At 40.1% G+C, this 19776-nt stretch overlaps 1 protein-coding gene across 1 annotated transcript in view; it reads left to right on the top strand.

Moving 5' to 3' along the window:
- The window catches only part of LOC118380198 (NACHT, LRR and PYD domains-containing protein 12-like), a 23656-nt gene extending 3889 nt beyond the window's left edge, over nucleotides 1–19767 (top strand). Inside the window, exons 4-11 of the mRNA XM_052528447.1 lie at nucleotides 725–2507; nucleotides 11451–11681; nucleotides 11928–12101; nucleotides 14929–15107; nucleotides 16860–17034; nucleotides 17286–17459; nucleotides 17550–17599; nucleotides 17741–19767. Coding sequence (XP_052384407.1) covers nucleotides 725–2507; nucleotides 11451–11681; nucleotides 11928–12101; nucleotides 14929–15107; nucleotides 16860–17034; nucleotides 17286–17459; nucleotides 17550–17599; nucleotides 17741–18777 — 3803 coding nt within the window. The 3' untranslated portion in view covers nucleotides 18778–19767. The remainder of the gene's footprint in view (nucleotides 1–724; nucleotides 2508–11450; nucleotides 11682–11927; nucleotides 12102–14928; nucleotides 15108–16859; nucleotides 17035–17285; nucleotides 17460–17549; nucleotides 17600–17740) is intronic.
- The last annotated feature ends 9 nt before the right edge of the window (nucleotides 19768–19776 follow it).

Here is a 19776-nt window from a genome sequence, read left to right as displayed (position 1 = left end):
TCTCTCTCTCTCTCTCTCTCTCTCTCTCTCTCTCTCTCTCTCTCTCCTTGTGTGTCTCTCTCTCTGTGTCTCTCTGTGTCACTCATTTTATGTCTGATATACCACAGCTTTTAACCAATCAGCATCCAGAACCCAAACCACCCAGTTTATAATAAACATTTAATAACAACGATAATATTATAATACAGGAAGGCACAATTTATAGTACAATATGTACGTGTGTTTTGTAAATTGTGCACAGTATTTAGCAAAAATAATTAACCGGTTGTGAGGTGTGTGTAGCGTGATGTGTGAGTGTGTGTGTGTGTGTGTGTGTGTGTGTGTGTGTGTGTGTGTGTGTGTGTGTGTGTGTGTGTGTGTGTGTGTGTGTGTGTGTGTGTGTGTGTGTGTGTGTGTGTGTGTGTGTGTGTGTGTGTGTGTGTGTGTGGATAAGTGTATATCTGTGTGTGCTGTGGAAAGTCAGTGCAGGTGGTCAGTCCAGTTCAAGTGTTCAGCAGTCTTGCAGATAGAAACTGTTTCTGAGCCTGTTGGTATCAATCTGCCCGATAGTGTTCAGCAGTCTTGCAGATAGAAACTGTTTCTGAGCCTGTTGGTATCAATCTGCCCGATAGTGTTCAGCAGTCTTGCAGATAGAAACTGTTTCTGAGCCTGTTGGTATCAATCTGCCCGATAGTGTTCAGCAGTCTTGTTTTTGTTTTTTGTTTTTGTCTTGTCTTCTTTCCAGTGGATGACGACACAAAAATAATTAAGGACGAACTTAAAGACAGTCTGAAGAAGAAGTTTGGATTTGTGTTTGAAGGCACCGCAGTGGAACAAACTCCCCTCAACAGCATCTACACACAGCTCTACATCACACAAGGACAGAGTGAAGGGGTTAATAGCGAACATGAGATCCGGCAGATTGAATATACACGCAGGGCAAAAAAATCTACAGACACTCCAATCAACTGCAATGACATCTTCAAACCCTTATCTGGAGAAGACAGAGAAAAGGAGAGACCCATCAGAACTGTGCTGATGAAGGGCATCGCTGGCATTGGAAAAACAGTCTCTGTGCAGAAGTTCATCCTCGACTGGGCTAAAAGAAAAGCTAATCAGGATGTTGATTTCATCTTTGTGCTTCCACTCCGAGAGCTGAATCTGATTCAAGATGACCAGTACAGTCTTCATGGACTTTTGCGTTACTTCCACCCTGAACTTAAAGAGATAGAAGAGGCAAAGACATATGATACCTGCAAAGTCATGTTCATCTTTGATGGTCTGGATGAAAGCAGACTGCCATTAGGTTTTCATCAGAACAAGAAGTTGACTGATCTAACTGAGACATCATCAGTTGACAGGTTGATGACAAACCTCATTGAGGGGAATCTACTCCCCGAAGCTCTCCTCTGGATAACCTCCCGACCAGCAGCAGCCAATCAGGTCCCCTGTAAGTACATCGACAAGGTGACAGAAGTACGAGGGTTCAACGACAAACAGAAAGAAGAATACTTTAAGAAGAATGTTGAGGATGAGAACCGGGCCAGGAGAATCATCTCACACATTAATACATCAAGGAGCCTCCACATCATGTGCCACATACCAGTCTTCTGTTGGATTACTGCCAGGGTTCTTGAGCAAATGTTGAGTGAAGATGAAAGTGGAGAGATCACAACTCTGACTGAGATGTACAATCACTTCCTGCTCATTCAGACAAACCTGAAAAGCAAGAAGTACGATGGGGAAAAGGAGACAGATCTGGACATAATCATAGAAAGAAACAAAGAAATAATTCTCAAACTGGCACAACTTGCATTTGAACAGCTGGTGAAGGGCAATCTCATATTCTCTAAGAAAGACCTGGAGGAGTGTGGCATTGATGTCAGTGAAGCCTCAGTGTACTCTGGGTTTTGCACAGAAATCCTGAAAGAAGAGTATGGGCTGTATCGGAAGAAAGTGTACTGCTTTGTCCACCTGAGCTTCCAGGAGTTCCTTGCTGCTCTGTACGTGTTCCACTGCTGTGCGAGTAAGAACATCAGGGCCCTGGAGTCTGTCATTGGGGATGTGTCATCAGAGCTGTCCTTGCATGTGCTGCTGAAGATGATGGTGGATAAAGCCTTGGAGAGTGAAAATGGACACCTGGACCTGTTCCTCCGCTTCCTTGTTGGCATCTCAACAGAATCCAACCAGAAACTGTTACAAGACCTACTGCCACAAACAGAGATCAGCTCAGAGACTGTTAAGGAAATTAAGAAATACCTCCGGAAGCCAAATGTAGATAAAGTCTCACCTGATAGGTACATCAATCTACTCATCTGCTTGACTGAGATGAAAGATGATTCAGTACATGAGGACATTGACAAGTTCCTGAAGTCAGGAAAGGAACTTGCAGGTGCACACCTCTCATCACTGGCCAACGCACTGCTGATGTCAAAGGGTGTTCTGGATGAGATTGACCTGAGGACATACAACTTGTCCCCTGGGTGTACGAGACTGGTCCCAGCTGTAAGGAAATGGAGAAAGGCCATGTAAGTAATATCAGAAAGTCAAAATCACCAATATCTATCAATAATTATATCAGACCGATTGCAACCAATGAGGGCCACTAAATTAACGCCAGCTGATATCTCGTTAAACCATCAACACGTACTAAAATCAACCACACGCTGATCTCAATTGCCACCAATTGTTAGTGTAATCTTCCACCTTTACGACAACGACAAAAATAATAATCTTCATGTAAAATATCATCACACGAGAAGTGATTTGAAAAAGTCCAGCGAATGTCGATGTTCCTCGGCGCTCACCAAAAAAACTCAAAACCATTGTCCAGCACTGGGCATGAACTCATGACCCTTCGGGGTTGTAAGCTCGCTGCTTAGGTCACCGTGCTACTGGAGTACACAGCACTCTAGCAAGCTGTGAGAGTAATTGGCGATACCTCATGGTTATAGTGTTTTTTAATGATGTTGTTTTAAGCCTTTCAGCCATCTAACCATGCAGAATTTAACGTGTCAAAAATAAACATTCATCCATAATTAGTTGAATTTCAAAGAGAAACTATAAGGTCTCCGTGGAAAATCACATTTTACATACGATCGCAATAACCTTTCACATGTGGATTCAAATTCCCACAAGGTTTTCCCAGATGATGCAATGCAAACAAAGATGAGGCATTCGAATTTACATTTACATTTACATTTAAGTCATTTAGCAGACGCTCTAATCCAGAGCGACTTACAAATTGGTGCATTCACCTTATGACATCCAGTGGAACAGCCACTTATCAGCTATCCGGCGTGGTCACACATGGTCTGCTGTTGTGAGGCCGGTTGGACGTATTGGACACATATTGAAATATATGATTACATTGTGTATGTTTATTTATACAATAATTATGATAAAACATGTCCTCACCTTGAATTTGAACTCACAATTTCTTGGTTTCACGGCATTCCGGTTGTCCTGCTACTCCACCTTGTCTGGGACTGATTTCACCTGTATTCCTACACTTTGGACATCAAAGTTAATCTCAGCATTGTTCAAAATCAAGAAAAACGTGTATACAATGCATGAGGAAAAGTATTCAGACCACTTGACTTTTTCCACATTTTGTTACATTACAGCCTTATTCTAAAATGGATTTAATTTCTTTTTTTCCCCCATATAAATCTTCACAAAATACCCCATAATGACAAAAACACGTGTTATTTTTTTTGCAAATGTCTTATTTATAAAAACAATCACATTTACATAAGTATTCAGACCCTTTACTCAGTACTTTGTTGAAGCACCTTTGGCAGCGATTACAGCCTCATATCTTCTTGGGTATGACGCTACAAATTTGGCACACCTGTATTTGGGGAGTTTCTCCCATTCATCTCTGCAGATCCTCTCAAGCTTTGGCAGGTTGGATGGGCAGCATATTTTCAGGCCTCTTCAGAGATGTTCAATCAGGTTCAAATCCGGGCTCTGGCTGTGCCACTCAAGGACATTCAGGGGCTTGTTCCTAAGCAGCTCCTGCGTTGTATTGGCTGTGTGCTTAGGGTCATTGTCCTGTTGGAAGGGGAACCTTCGCCCCAGTCTGAGGTCCTGAGCGTTCTGCTCTGGAGCAGGTTTTCATCAAGGATCACTGTATACTTTGCTCCATTTACCTTTCCCTCGATCCTGACTAGTCTCCCAGTCCCTGCCACTGAAAAACATGCCCACCGCATGATGCTTCCACCACCATGCTTCACCGTAGGGGTGGTGCCAGGTTTCTTTCAGACGTGATGCTTCCACCATCATGCTTCACCGTAGGGATGGTGCCAGGTTTCTTTCAGACGTGATGCTTCCACCATCATGCTTCACCGTAGGGATGGTGCCAGGTTTCTTTCAGACGTGATGCTTCCACCACCATGCTTCACCATAGGGGTGGTGCCAGGTTTCTTTCAGACGTGATGCTTGGCATTCAGGCCAAAGAGTTCAATCTTGGTTTCATCAGACCAGAGAATGTTGTTTCTCATGATCTGAGAGACTTCAGGTGCCTTTTGGCAAACTCCAAGCGGGCTGTCATGTGCCTTTTACTGAGGAGTGGCTTTCATCTGGCCACTCTATCATAATGGCCTGATTGGTGGAGTGCTGCAGAGATGGTTGTCCTTCTGGAAGCTTCTCCCATCGATTTCTTGATTGCCCAGTTTTGCTGGGCAGCCAGCTCTAGGAAGAGTCTTGGTGTTTCCAAACTTCTTCCATTTAAGAATTATGGAGGCCCCTGTGTTCTTGGGGACCTTCAATTCTGCAGAAATGTTTTGGTAACCTTCCTCAGATCTGTTCTTCGACACGATCCTGTCTCAGAGCTCTACGGACAACTCCTTCGACCTCATGGCTTGGTTTTTGCTCTGATATTTACTGTAAACAGTGGGACCTAATATAGACAGATGTGTGCCAGGTTGTGTGACTCCAATCACATTGTAGAAACATCTCAAGGATGATTAATGGAAACAGGATTCACCTTAGTACAATTCCCATAGCAAACAGTCTGAATACTTATGTAAATAAGGGATTTCTGTTTTTTTATTTTTAATACAATTCCAAACATTTCTAAAAACCTGTTTTTGATTTGTCATTATGGGGTATTCTTTGCAGATTGATTAGGAAAACAATTCCTTTAATCCATTTTAGAATAAGGCTGTAATGTAAGAAAATGTGGAGAAAGATAAGTGGTCTGAATACTTTCCGAATGCATTATATTTATCATAGTGATTTGGGAGTAACATTAAAACCCCATCAACATTAAACAAACTATACAGAAAACATTTTGTGAAATAAGTCAATGAAATCAATGATGAGAGAATAATCAGATTAACGGATAACTAAAATAGCAGTGCAGATGGTACTATTGAGATAAATGTATTATAGGTCATTCATGAGTAGCTGCAGCCTTTTTTGTAAGGCAGAAAGATTAGAACACCTCAGTCCAGAGGTTGTGAGTTCCAGGTGGGGTTATATGTCATGGGTGCTATCGTGCTCCATCAGTACCAGCCTGTACCCTACCTGTCCTACGCTCTATCCTGGCCCCTTACACCAAGTCTGAATTTGTCCTGCTAGGTGACCTAAACTGGGACTGGCTTAAACCACCTGACCATGTCCTAAAGCAATGGGACTCCCTAAATCTTTCTCAGATTATTACCAATCACATCAATTATTTCTCCAAACACCCAGACAAGGCTACTCTTATTGATGTTATCATCACAAATAATCCTGATAGGTATAAATCTAACCTTAGTGATCATTGTTTTTGTTTTACATCCTGTGTTCGTAATGGCTGCTCAGTGAAAAGACCTGTCCTGATTTGTCATAGACGCTTGCTAAAAAAATTTAACGAGCAAGCCTTCCTTCATGAACTGGCCTCTGTAAAATGGTATAGAATCAGCTTGATCCCCTCTGTCGAAACACTTGGACATTTTTTGATATTTTCAGTGTTATTGTTAACAAACACACCCACATAAAGAAAATGAGAATTAAAAACAGGTTCAGCCCTAGGTTCGACCTTGATCTTACAGAGTTACTCCACCTCAAGAATTACATTTGGCGAAAGGCTCGGCACACGCATACTCAGGCTGACTGGCTCTCGTTCAGGCAAATGAGAAATAAGTGCACTCAGGCTATCCATCCGGAAGGCCAAAGTTAGTTACTTTAACCTTTCTGTTAGCGTCCCACCTCGACAACAGTCAGTGAAATTGCAGGGCGTCATATTCAAAACAACAGAAATCCCATAATTAAAATGCATCAAACGTCCAAGTATTTTACACCATTTTAAAAATAAACTTCTTGTAAATCCAGCCACGGGGTCCGATTTCAAATAGGCTTTACGGCAAAAGCACACTTTGCGATTATGTTAGGTCACCTCTTAGCCACAGAAACCCATACAGCCATTTTCCAAACAAGGAGAGGTGTCACAAAAGTCATAAATAGCATTACAATTAATCACTTACCTTTGATGATCTTCTTCTGGTGGCACTCCCAGGTCTCCATGTTAAACAATAAATGTTTGTTTTGTTCGATAATGTCCCTCTTTATGACCAAAAACCTCCTTTTTGTTTGCGCTGTTTCCACTGACCACTGAATGAAAGTGCTGTAATCTCCTTCATTTTTCAGAGTAAAAGCCTGAAACAATGCCTAAAGACTGATCACATGTTGAGGAAGCCATAGAGCTCGTGAACGGGGTCCTAATTCTTTGGTGTATAGGCTTTCAATGGAAAAACAGCGTTTCAAAATAATAGTACTTCCTGGTTGGATTTTCCTCTGGTTTTTGCCTGGCATATCAGTTCTGTTATACTCACATACAGTTGTGGAAACTTTAGAGAGTTTTCTATCCAAATCTACTAATTACATGCATATCCTATCTGCTGGGCCTGAGTAGCAGGCAGTTTAATTTGGGCACACATTTCATCCAAAATTCAGAATGCTGCTCCCTACCCTAGTGAAGTTAACTTCTCTGGGATATGTGGGACGGTAGCGTCCCACCTCGCCAAAAGCCAGTGAAATTGCAGGGCACTAAATATCAAACAACAGAAATCCCATAATTAAAATTCCTCAAACATACAAGTATTTTACACCATTTTAAAGAATAACTTCTTGTAAATCAAGCCACAGTGTCCGATTTCTAAAATGCTTTGCAAAGAGAGCACACCAAATGATTATGTTAGGTCAGAGCCAAGTCACAGAAAAACTCAGCCATTTTACACTCACAAAAGGTACAAAAGGATGAAGACGTTTCAGATGTCATATCATGTCTGTATATATACAGTATATATAATATTATGTATATCTACAGTGTTGTAACGATGTAATATTATGTATATATACAGTGTTGTAACGATGTAATATTATGTATATATACAGTGTTGTAATGATGTAATATTATGTATATCTACAGTGTTGTAACAATGTAATATTATGTATATATACAGTGTTGTAATGATGTAATATTATGTATATATACAGTGTTGTAATGATTAAATATTATGTATATATGTAGTGTTGTAACGATGTAATATTATATGTATCTACAGTGTTGTGACAATGTAATATTATGTATATATACAGTGTTGTGACAATGTAATATTATGTATATATACAGTGTTGTAATGATGTAATATTATGTATATCTACAGTGTTGTAACGATGTAATATTATGTATATATACAGTGTTGTAATGATGTAATATTATGTATATATACAGTAACAATGTAATATACAGTGTTGTAATGTAATTTAATATATATGTATATATATTATGTAGTGTTGTAACGATGTAATATTATATGTATCTACAGTGTTGTGACAATGTAATATTATGTATATATACAGTGTTGTGACAATGTAACAGTGTTGTATGTAATATTATGTATATATACAGTGTTGTAATGATGTAATATTATGTATATATACAGTGTTGTAACGATGTAATATTATGTATATCTACAGTGTTGTAACGATGTAATATTATGTATATATACAGTGTTGTAACGATGTAATATTATGTATATATACAGTGTTGTAACGATGTAATATTATGTATATATACAGTGTTGTAATGATGTAATATTATGTATATATACAGTGTTGTAACGATGTAATATTATGTATATATACAGTGTTGTAACGATGTAATATTATGTATATATACAGTGTTGTAACGATGTAATATTATGTATATATACAGTGTTGTAATGATGTAATATTATGTATATATACAGTGTTGTAACGATGTAATATTATGTATATATACAGTGTTGTAATGATGTAATATTATGTATATATATACAGTCCAGAACGATGTATGTATGTCCCATACAGTGTTGTAACGATGTAATATGTTGTAATGATGTAATATGTATATATACAGTGTTGTAACTGATGTAATATGTATGTATATCTACAGTGTTGTAAGGAGTAGGATAAAGTAATATTTCTACCCCCCTGTAAAAGATGATAATATTGTTCCATGTATGTCATATTGAATGCACCAATTTGTAAGTATATATATACAGTGTTGTAACGATGTAATATTATGTATATATACAGTGTTGTAACGATGTAATATTATGTATATATACAGTGTTGTAACGATGTAATATTATGTATATATACAGTGTTGTAACAATGTAATATTATGTATATATACAGTGTTGTAATGATGTAATATTATAATAATAATAATATAATAATATTATGTATATCTACAGTGTTGTAACGATGTAATATTATGTATATATACAGTGTTGTAACGATGTAATATTATATATATACAGTGTTGTAACGATGTAATATTATGTATATATACAGTGTTGTAACGATGTAATATTATATATATCTACAGTGTTGTAACGATGTAATATTATATTTATACAGTGTTGTAACGATGTAATATTATGTATATATACAGTGTTGTAACGATGTAATATTATATATATACAGTGTTGTAATGATGTAATATTATGTATATCTACAGTGTTGTAACGATGTAATATTATGTATATATACAGCTCCTTTTGATGGCATAGAATGCCCTTCTTGCTTTGTCACTCAGATCGTTCACATACTTGTGAAAGTTACCTGTGGCACTGATGTTTAGGCCAAGGTATGTATCGATATATATGTATGGATCTTACTGAGATTCCGTGTCAGGGACCAGGTCTGACAGAATATGTGCAGAAGATCTAGGTGCTAATGTAGGCCCACCAAGCCAGGGGACAGAAGCACCAGATCATCAGCAAAGAGTAGACATTTGACTTCAGATTCTAGTAGGGTGAGGTGCTTCAGACTGTTCTAATACCTTGTCAATTCATGAAAATATATGTTGAAGAGGGTGGGGCTCAAGCTACATCCCTGTCTTACCGCATGACCCAAAGGAGAGAAATATTTATATATATATATATGCCATTTAGCAGACGCTTTTATCCAAAGCGACTTACAGTCATGTGTGCATACATTCTACGTATGGGTGGTCCCGGGAATCGAACCCACTACCCTGGCGTTACAAGCGCCATGCTCTACCAACTGAGATACTTTTGTACCCTAAATATATGGGGGGTTTTCCAAGTTAAACCACACACTTGTTGTTTGTGTACATTGATTTTATAATGATGTATGTCCCTCCAACACCACTTTCCATCAATTTAAATAGCAGACCCTCATGCCATATTGACAAATCAACAAAGCATGAGTGTAACGGTTTTCTAGTGGTGAAGGAGAGTCGGACCAAACTGCAGCGTGTAGATTGCGATCCATGTTTAATAAACAACGAGACACGAAAAACACAAACACTACAAATCAATAAACGTAACGAAAACCGAAACAGCCTATACTTTGTGTAAACTAACACAGAACAAGGACATCAGGACACTAAGGACAATCACCCACAACACAACCAAAGAATATGGCTGCCTAAATATGGTTCCCAATCAGAGACAACGATAAACACCTGCCTCTGATTGAGAACCACTTCAGACTGCCATAGACTTACCTAGAACACCCCACTAAGCTACAATCCCACTACATACACACCACATACAAAAACCCATGTCACACCTTGGCCTGACCAAATAAATGAAGATAAACACAAAATACTTCGACCAGGGCGTGACAATGAGAAGACTTTGGTTTTGTTTTGTTTGTTTTGACAGTTAGGGTGTGCAGGGTGAATACGTGGTCTGTCATTCGGTAATTTTTGCAGGAAATGTATGAGTCATTTATGCAGGAAATTTAGGAGTCTGTTGTTAATGATAATGCAGAGGATTTTCCAGAAGTTGCTGCTGAAGCACATCTCACGGTAGTTATTGAGGTCGAATTTCTCTCCTCTCTTTTGGAATGATCAGTCCTTGGCTCCAAATATCGGGGAAGATGCCAGAGCTAAGGATGATGTTAAAGAGTGTAATTGGAATTTGTGGTCTGAATATGTGATCATTTCATTTTGGATACCATCAACACCCAGGCCTTTTTGTGTTTATATTTTGTCCTGTACAGATGTCAGATCTGAAATCCTTTTTTAGCTAATTTCTACCAGAATTCTCCCTTGCACTCCATTTGGAAAATCAGCATGTTTATTGTGAAAGGGGAGAGAATAAGACCGCTCAGAGTAAGTGGCTCAGCTGAAAGCCATGAGTTGTTTTTTGCGTATGGCCGTGAGCGTGCCATTCGTTCTCTTTCCATTCTGATGACAACGGAATTGTCCGGTTGGAATATTATTGAAGATTTATGATAAAAACATCCTAAAGATTTATAATATACATCGTTTGACATGTTTCTACGAACTTTAATTTAACTTTTTTGACTATTCGTCTGGACTGGACCGCGCTTTGTGCCTATGGATTACTTGACGAAACGTGCAAACAAAAAGGAGGTATTTGGAAATAAAGATTATCGAACAAAACAAACATTTATTGTCTAACATGGAGTCCTGGGAGTGCCATCCTGGGAAGATCATCAAAGGTTAGTGATTAATTTAACCACTATTTCTGACTTTTGTGACACCTCTCCTTGGTTGGAAAATGGCTGTATGGATTTCTGTGGCTAGGCGCTGACCTGACATAATTGCATGGTGTGGTTTTACTGTAAAGCCAATTTGAAATCGGACACTGTGGCTGGATTAACAAGAAGTTTATCTTTAAAATGTGTATAACACTTGTATGTTTGAGGAATTTTAATCATGAGATTTCTGTTGTTTGAATTTGGCGCCCTGCAATTTCGCGAACCATCCCAGAGAGGTTAACTTCTTTAGGAACACAGCCCTAATGTTGGTAACTAACATCATTATGTTGTCATCCAGAGTAACATTGAATTATTGTCCATGCTACCACACATACAGCAGGTTTTTAAAGGACCAAAGAGTTTGGTCTCCTTTGTGTTTTAATTTTTGCCATGGAAAAGACATCATGATACTGGTATCATCACAGCCCTAATGAATTATATTGTCTCTGTATCTACAGACTGATTGGCTTTGAACTCTCTATGGAGGACTACGAATCACTGGCCTCCATTCTCCAATCAGCAGACTCACATCTAAGAGAGCTGCACCTGGACGACATCGGGGAGCGTGATCCTGATGGTGTTGATGATCCTGATGGTGACGATGAGGCCAGACTGACTGTTCTCTTTGCTGCGCTGACTGTTGTCCTCGCTGCACTGAAACATCCACACTGTAAACTGGAGACACTGAGGTCAGTAGTATTGAGGAGGTCTTCTCATGATGAAAACTATAAAAGATGAATCATTGTTAGTAAGGGTAGAATTATCATTCCTTGAACATTATGTTTTTGTCACTAACAGAACTTCTGACACACACAGCAGACTTATCTGAGGAAGATTTTGACCTCACTGTGCTGAATTTGTTATAATGCTGGTATGTGTCCCTGACCTGCATTACATCACACTCTGTCTGAGTGATATTGTCTCTGTTTCTACAGACTGGGTGGCTATAAACTCTCTGAAGAGCACTGTGGGTTACTGCATTCTGCTCTCCAATCAGCAGACTCACATCTGAGAGAACTGGACCTGAGAGACACTAAGCTGTCTGATGGTGGTGGGAGGGAACTCTTTACTTCTCTGAAACATCAGAACTGTAAACTGCACAAACTGCGGTTAGTACTGTGGGAGGGTTGATCACATGACAATAGCCGAAACAGGAAGTCATTGTTGGACAGTTTGTTGGAGTAAAATAATCTGTAATAATTAACTGTGAACAGACATTATTTGTTCATTTAGAATTATTTTAATGACCACAGGCCTACAGACAGACACATACCTACAGATACGACTACATACCTACAGATACGACCACATACCTACAGATACGACCACATACCTACAGACATGACTACCTACATACCTACAGATATGACTACAATACCTCCAGACATCACCACATACCTACAGATACGACTACATACCTACAGACATGACTACCTACAGACAGACACATACCTACAGACAGACACATACCTACAGATACGACCACATACCTACAGACATCACTACATACCTACAGACAGACACATACCTACAGATACGACCACATACCTACAGATACGACCACATACCTACAGATACGACTACATACCTACAGACATCACTACATACCTACAGACAGACACATACCTACAGACATGACTACCTACATACCTCCAGACATCACTACATACCTACAGACAGACACATACCTACAGACATGACTACCTACAGACAGACACATACCTACAGATACGACTACATACCTACAGACATGACTACCTACAGACAGACACATACCTACAGATACGACTACATACCTACAGATACGACCACATACCTACAGACATCACTACATACCTACAGATACGACCACATACCTACAAATACGACCACATACCTACAGACATCACTACATACCTACAGACAGACACATACCTACAGACATGACTACCTACATACCTCCAGACATCACTACATACCTACAGACAGACACATACCTACAGACATGACTACCTACATACCTACAGATATGACTACAATACCTACAGACAGACACATACCTACAGATACGACCACATACCTACAGACATGACTACATACCTACAGACATGACTACCTACATACCTACAGACACGACTACATACCTACAGATACGACCACATACCTACAGACATGACTACATACCTACAGACAGACACATACCTACAGACATGACTACATACCTACAGACAGACACATACCTACAGATACGACCACATACCTACAGACATCACTACATACCTACAGATACGACTACATACCTACAGACATCACTACATACCTACAGATACGACCACATACCTCCAGACATGACTACATACCTACAGATACGACTACATACCTCCAGACATGACTACATACCTACAGACATCACTACATACCTACAGATACGACTACATACCTACAGACATCACTACATACCTACAGACATGACTACATACCTACAGACATCACTACATACCTACAGATACGACTACATACCTACAGACATCACTACATACCTACAGACATGACTACATACCTACAGATACGACTACATACCTACAGACATGACTACATACCTACAGACATGACTACATACTTACAGACATCACTACATACCTACAGACATGACTACATACCTACAGACATCACCACATACCTACAGACATGACTACATACCTACAGACATCACCACATACCTACAGACATGGCTACATACCTACAGACATGATTACAATACCTACAGACATGACTACATACCTACATACATGACTACATACCTACAGACATCACCACATACCTACAGACATGACTACATACCTACAGACATCACCACATACCTACAGACATGACTACATACCTACAGACATTAATACAATAACTACATACATGACTACATACCTACAGACATGACTACATACCTACAGACATCACCACATACCTACAGACATGACTACATACCTACAGACATGACTACAATAACTACATACATCACTACATACCTACAGACATGACTACATACCTACAGACATGACTACACACCTTCAGAAATGACTACATATCTAAAGACATGACTACATACCTACAGACATGACTACATACCTGCAGACATGACTACATACCTACAGACATGACTACAAACCTACAGACATGACTACAATACCTACAGACATGACTACAAACCTACAGACATGACTACATACCTACAGACATGACTACATACCTACAGACATGACTACAATACATACAGGCATGACTACAATACCTACAGACATGACTACAATACCTACAGACATCACCACATACCTACAGACATGACTACAATACCTATAGACATGACTACATACCTGCAGACATGACTACATACCTACAGACATGACTACAAACCTACAGACATGACTACATACCTACAGACATGACTACAAACCTACAGACATGACTACATACCTACAGACATGACTACATACCTACAGACATGACTACAATACCTACAGACATCACTACATACCTACAGACATGACTACAATGCATACAGGCATGACTACAATACCTATAGACATGACTACATACCTACAGACATCACCACATACCTACAGACATGACTACAATACCTATAGACATGACTACATACCTACAGACATCACTACATACCTACAGACATGACTACAATACCTATAGACATGACTACATACCTACAGACATGACTACAATACCTACAGACATGACTACAATACCTACAGGCATGACTAAAATACCTACATACATGTCTACATACCTACATACATGTCTACATACCACATGTACCTCACTAAGAGTTGATGTACTAAATGTGTTACCATCTGAAAGGACAGGTTCTGAATAATGCTGTTATGTTATTGGTCTCTGACCAACACTACATCATGTTCTGTTTGAGTGATATTATCCCTGTTTCTACAGACTGTCTAGCTTTAGACTCTCTGAAGAGGACTGGGGATCACTGGCCTCCGTTCTCCAATCAGCAGACTCACCTCTGAGAGAACTGGACCTGGACCTGAGGAACAGTGGACTGTCTGACGGTGGTGGGAGGGAACTCTTCACTGCTCTGAACCATCCACACTGTAAACTACAGACACTGAATATCTACACTGGACACTCAATATCTACACTATAAACTACAGACACTGAGGTCAATATCTACACTGTAAACTACAGACACTGAGGTCAATATCTACACTATAAACTACAGACACTGAGGTCAATATCTACACTGTAAACTACAGACACTGAGGTCAATATCTACACTATAAACTACAGACACTGAGGTCAATATCTACACTGTAAACTACAGACACTGAGGTCAATATCTACACTGTAAACTACAGACACTGAGGTCAATATCTACACTGTAAACTACAGACACTGAGGTCAATATCTACACTACAGACACTAAACTACAGACACTGAGGTCAATATCTACACTGTAAACTACAGACACTGAGGTCAATATCTACATCTACAGACACTGAGGTCAAACTACACTGTAAACTACAGACACTGAGGTCAATATCTACACTGTAAACTACAGACACTGAGGTCAATATCTACACTGTAAACTACAGACACTAGGTCAATATCTACAGACACTGAGGTCAATATCTACACTGTAAACTACAGACACTGAGGTCAATATCTACACTGTAAACTACAGACACTGAGGTCAATATCTACACTGTAAACTACAGACACTGAGGTCAATATCTACACTGTAAACTACAGACACTGAGGTCAATATCTACAGACACTGAGGTCAATATCTACACTGAAACACTGAGGTCAATATCTACACTGTAAACTACAGACACTGAGGTCAATATCTACACTGTAAACTACAGACACTGAGGTCAATATCTACACTGTAAACTACAGACACTGAGGTCAATATCTACACTGTAAACTACAGACACTGAGGTCAGTATCTTCACTGTAAACTACAGACACTGAGGTCAATATCTACACTGTAAACTACAGACACTGAGGTCAATATCTACAAAACTATGAGGTCAATATCTACACTGTAAACTACAGACACTGAGGTCAATATCTACACTGTAAACTACAGACACTGAGGTCAATATCTACACTGTAATACTACTACAGACACTGAGGTCAATATCTACTGCAAACTACAGACACTGAGGTCAATATCTACACTATAAACTACAGACACTGAGGTCAATATCTACACTGTAAACTACAGACACTGAGGTCAATATCTACACTGTAAACTACAGACACTGAGGTCAATATCTACACTGTACAAACTGAGGTCAGATCTTCACTGAAACTACAGACACTGAGGTCAATATCTACACTGTAAACTACAGACACTGAGGTCAGTATCTTCACTGTAAACTACAGACACTGAGGTCAGTATCTACAATGTAAACTACAGACACTGAGGTCAATATCTACACTGTTTAAACTACAGACACTGAGGTCAATATCTTCACTGTAAACTACAGACACTGAGGTCAGTACTTTGGGAGGGTTTGTCACATGACCAGAACTCATTGATTATTGGACAGTTTGTAAGGGGCAAATTGTCAAGGAGAGCATATTCAGATATATTTATTCTTGATAATAATTGCTTTTACTTGGAAGCCTGGTCCAAAGATTCATATCTACTACAGGTATAACTGCATATTAACACTAGCAGACTTAAACTTTTGTTGTTCACTGCCCATAGAGACTTTCTTTGCCATGAATGCATTTCAATTGATTAGTCTGATTTAATGGAATTGTTTGTTTTGTCTTTAATGTTTTCTCTAATGTTATTTTCAAAGTTGTTTACTTGTTACTCATCATGTTGCAATATATTATCCCCTTTAGGCTGAATGGATGTTCCCTGACAGAGAAAGGGTGTAAAGCATTGACTTCAGCTCTCAGCTCAAAGTCCTCTCACCTGAGAGAGATGGATCTGAGTCACAATGACCTGCAGGATTCAGGAGTGAAGGTGCTCTCTGGTGGACTGGGGAATCCACACTGTCAACTACAGAAACTGAAGTTAGTGCTTAGAAACACACCTGCTCAATAAAAAATATGATTTGTCAAATCACAACATCATTACAGTAGCCAGTAAGTCAGCTCAACCAATAAGGGAAATACTGGAGAATCCACATTGTAAACTAGAGAACCAGAGGTTAGTATTTAGAAACGGTGTTGGTTTAATTGGAAATATGTATATACTGTGTATCAGCTATCACCACTAGAGGGCAGCAGTCCTGTTGTAAAAACATGTTGACCTGTCTCTGCAGGCTGTCATTCTGTAGAGTCACAGAGGAAGGCTGTGCTTCTCTGGCTTCAGCTCTGAGGTCAAACCCCTCCCATCTGAGAGAACTGGACCTGAGCTTCAATCACCCAGGAGACTCTGGAGTGAAGCTGCTCTCTGCTAGACTGGAGGATCCACACTGTAGACTGGAGAAACTCAAGTTAGTACAGTTACTGTGAAAATGATATTGTTGTATTCATACACAGACTGTGTTTCACTCACTCTGTCCGTTCCTCTGTCTCTCCCACAGTGTGGACCATACAGAAGAGATCTGGGTTAAACCACAGCTGATGACCAAATGTAAGTTATAAGTGTTTGTTATAAGGAATCAGTTTATTGATCAATACATTTGACAAACAGGCGTATAATTAAACACACACACACACATTCCGACAAATTCTAACCAATTCCCTCTCCTCTAACTTGTCCTCTTGTCTGCAGATGCCTGTGATCTCACACTGGACCCAAACACAGCACACAGAAACCTCTCTCTGTCTGAGGGGAACAGAAGGGGGGAGAGGGTTAAAGAGGAGCAGCCGTATCCTGATCATCCAGAGAGATTTGATCACTATACCCAGGTGTTGTGTAGAGAGGGTCTGACTGGGCGCTGTTACTGGGAGGTAGAGTGCAGTGGGCTGGCTGACATTGGAGTGACATGTAAAGGCATCAGTAGAAAAGGAGATGGTTCTGCCAGTGAATTTGGATACAATAAGAAGTCCTGGCGTCTGACCTGCCGTGGGAATCATTACGGTGCCCTCCACAATAGTCAATATACTACAATACATGCTCCACACCTCATCAACCCTCCTCAACCCCAGAGAGACCAGTCCTCCTCCGCTCCACACCTCATCAACCCTCCTCAACCCCAGAGAGACCAGTCCTCCTCCCCTCCACGCCTCATCAACCCTCCTCAACCCCAGAGAGACCAGTCCTCCTCCCCTCCACACCTCATCAACCCTCCTCAACTCCAGAGAGACCAGTCCTCCTCCCCTCCACACCTCATCAACCCTCCTCAACCCCAGAGAGACCAGTCCTCCTCCCCTCCACACCTCATCAACCCTCCTCAACCCCAGAGAGACCAGTCCTCCTCCCCTCCACACCTCATCAACCCTCCTCAACCCCAGAGAGACCAGTCCTCCTCCCCTCCACACCTCATCAACCCTCCTCAACCCCAGAGAGACCAGTCCTCCTCCCCTCCACGCCTCATCAACCCTCCTCAACCCCAGAGAGACCAGTCCTCCTCCCCTCCACGCCTCATCAACCCTCCTCAACCCCAGAGAGACCAGTCCTCCTCCCCTCCACGCCTCAGAGTAGGAGTGTTTCTGGACTGGCCGGTCGGCACACTTTCCTTCTATGAGATCTACTCTGACACAATGAGCCATGTGTACACATTCCAGACCATATTCACTGAGCCCCTCTACCCTGGGTTAAGTATTTCTAATGAGGGCTCTTCAGTGTCCCTAAGCCAGGTAGAGTAGTCTCCTATGTCCTGGAGGTACACCTGGGTCTCCATGGAAACACAGTCACACTCCTGTTCTAATCCAACCATGTGACATGATGGGGTGTTGTTGTCAGTGATCATGACTTCAGATATGGACATTGTAACAGATAAATGTTGTTGACTGTGATCATGACATCAGATATGGACATTGTAACAGATAAATGTTGACTGTGATCATGACTACAGATATGGACATTGTAACAGATACATTTAGTTGACTGTGATCATGACTACAGATATGGACATTGTAACAGATAAATGTTGTTGTCAGTGATCATGACTTCAGATATGGACATTGTAACAGATAAATGTTGTTGACTGTGATCATGACATCAGATATGGACATTGTAACAGATAAATGTTGTTGTCTGTGATCATGACAGATATTCGTATTCACACCACTGAGTCAATACTTTGTAGAAGCACCGTTGGCAGCGATTACAGTTGTGAGTCGTTTTGAGGCTCTAATAGCTTTGCACACCTGGATTGTACAATATTAGACCATTATTATCTGTTCAATTCTTCAAGTTCTGTCAAATTGTTTGTTGATCATTGTTAGACAGCTATTATCAAGCCTTGCCATAGATGTTCAAGCGGATTTAAGTCAAAACTGTAATTAGGACACTCAGGAACATTCAATGTCATCTTGGTAAGCAACTTTTTATCCTAAAAAAATGTCTTAATCCTTGCTGATGACAAAGATACTCATAACATGATGCAGCCATGGGGCGTCAGCGTAGCCTAGTGGTTAGAGCGTTGGACTTGTAACCGGAAGGTTGCTAGTTCAAACCCCCGAGCTGACAAGGTACAAATCTTGTCGTTCTCCCCCTGAACAGGCATTTAGCCCACTGTTCCTAGGCCGTCATTGAAAATAAGAATTTGTTCTTAACTGACTTGCCTGGTTAAATAAAGGTAAAAAAATTAATACAATAAAAATAAAATAATAAAATAAAAAATGCTTGAAAATATGAAGAGT

This window comes from Oncorhynchus keta, chromosome 10 (assembly GCF_023373465.1).
Source record: "Oncorhynchus keta strain PuntledgeMale-10-30-2019 chromosome 10, Oket_V2, whole genome shotgun sequence".
NCBI lineage: Eukaryota > Metazoa > Chordata > Actinopteri > Salmoniformes > Salmonidae > Oncorhynchus > Oncorhynchus keta.
Note: the sequence above shows the minus strand (reverse complement) of the source record. Positions and strands in the feature narration are given on the sequence as shown.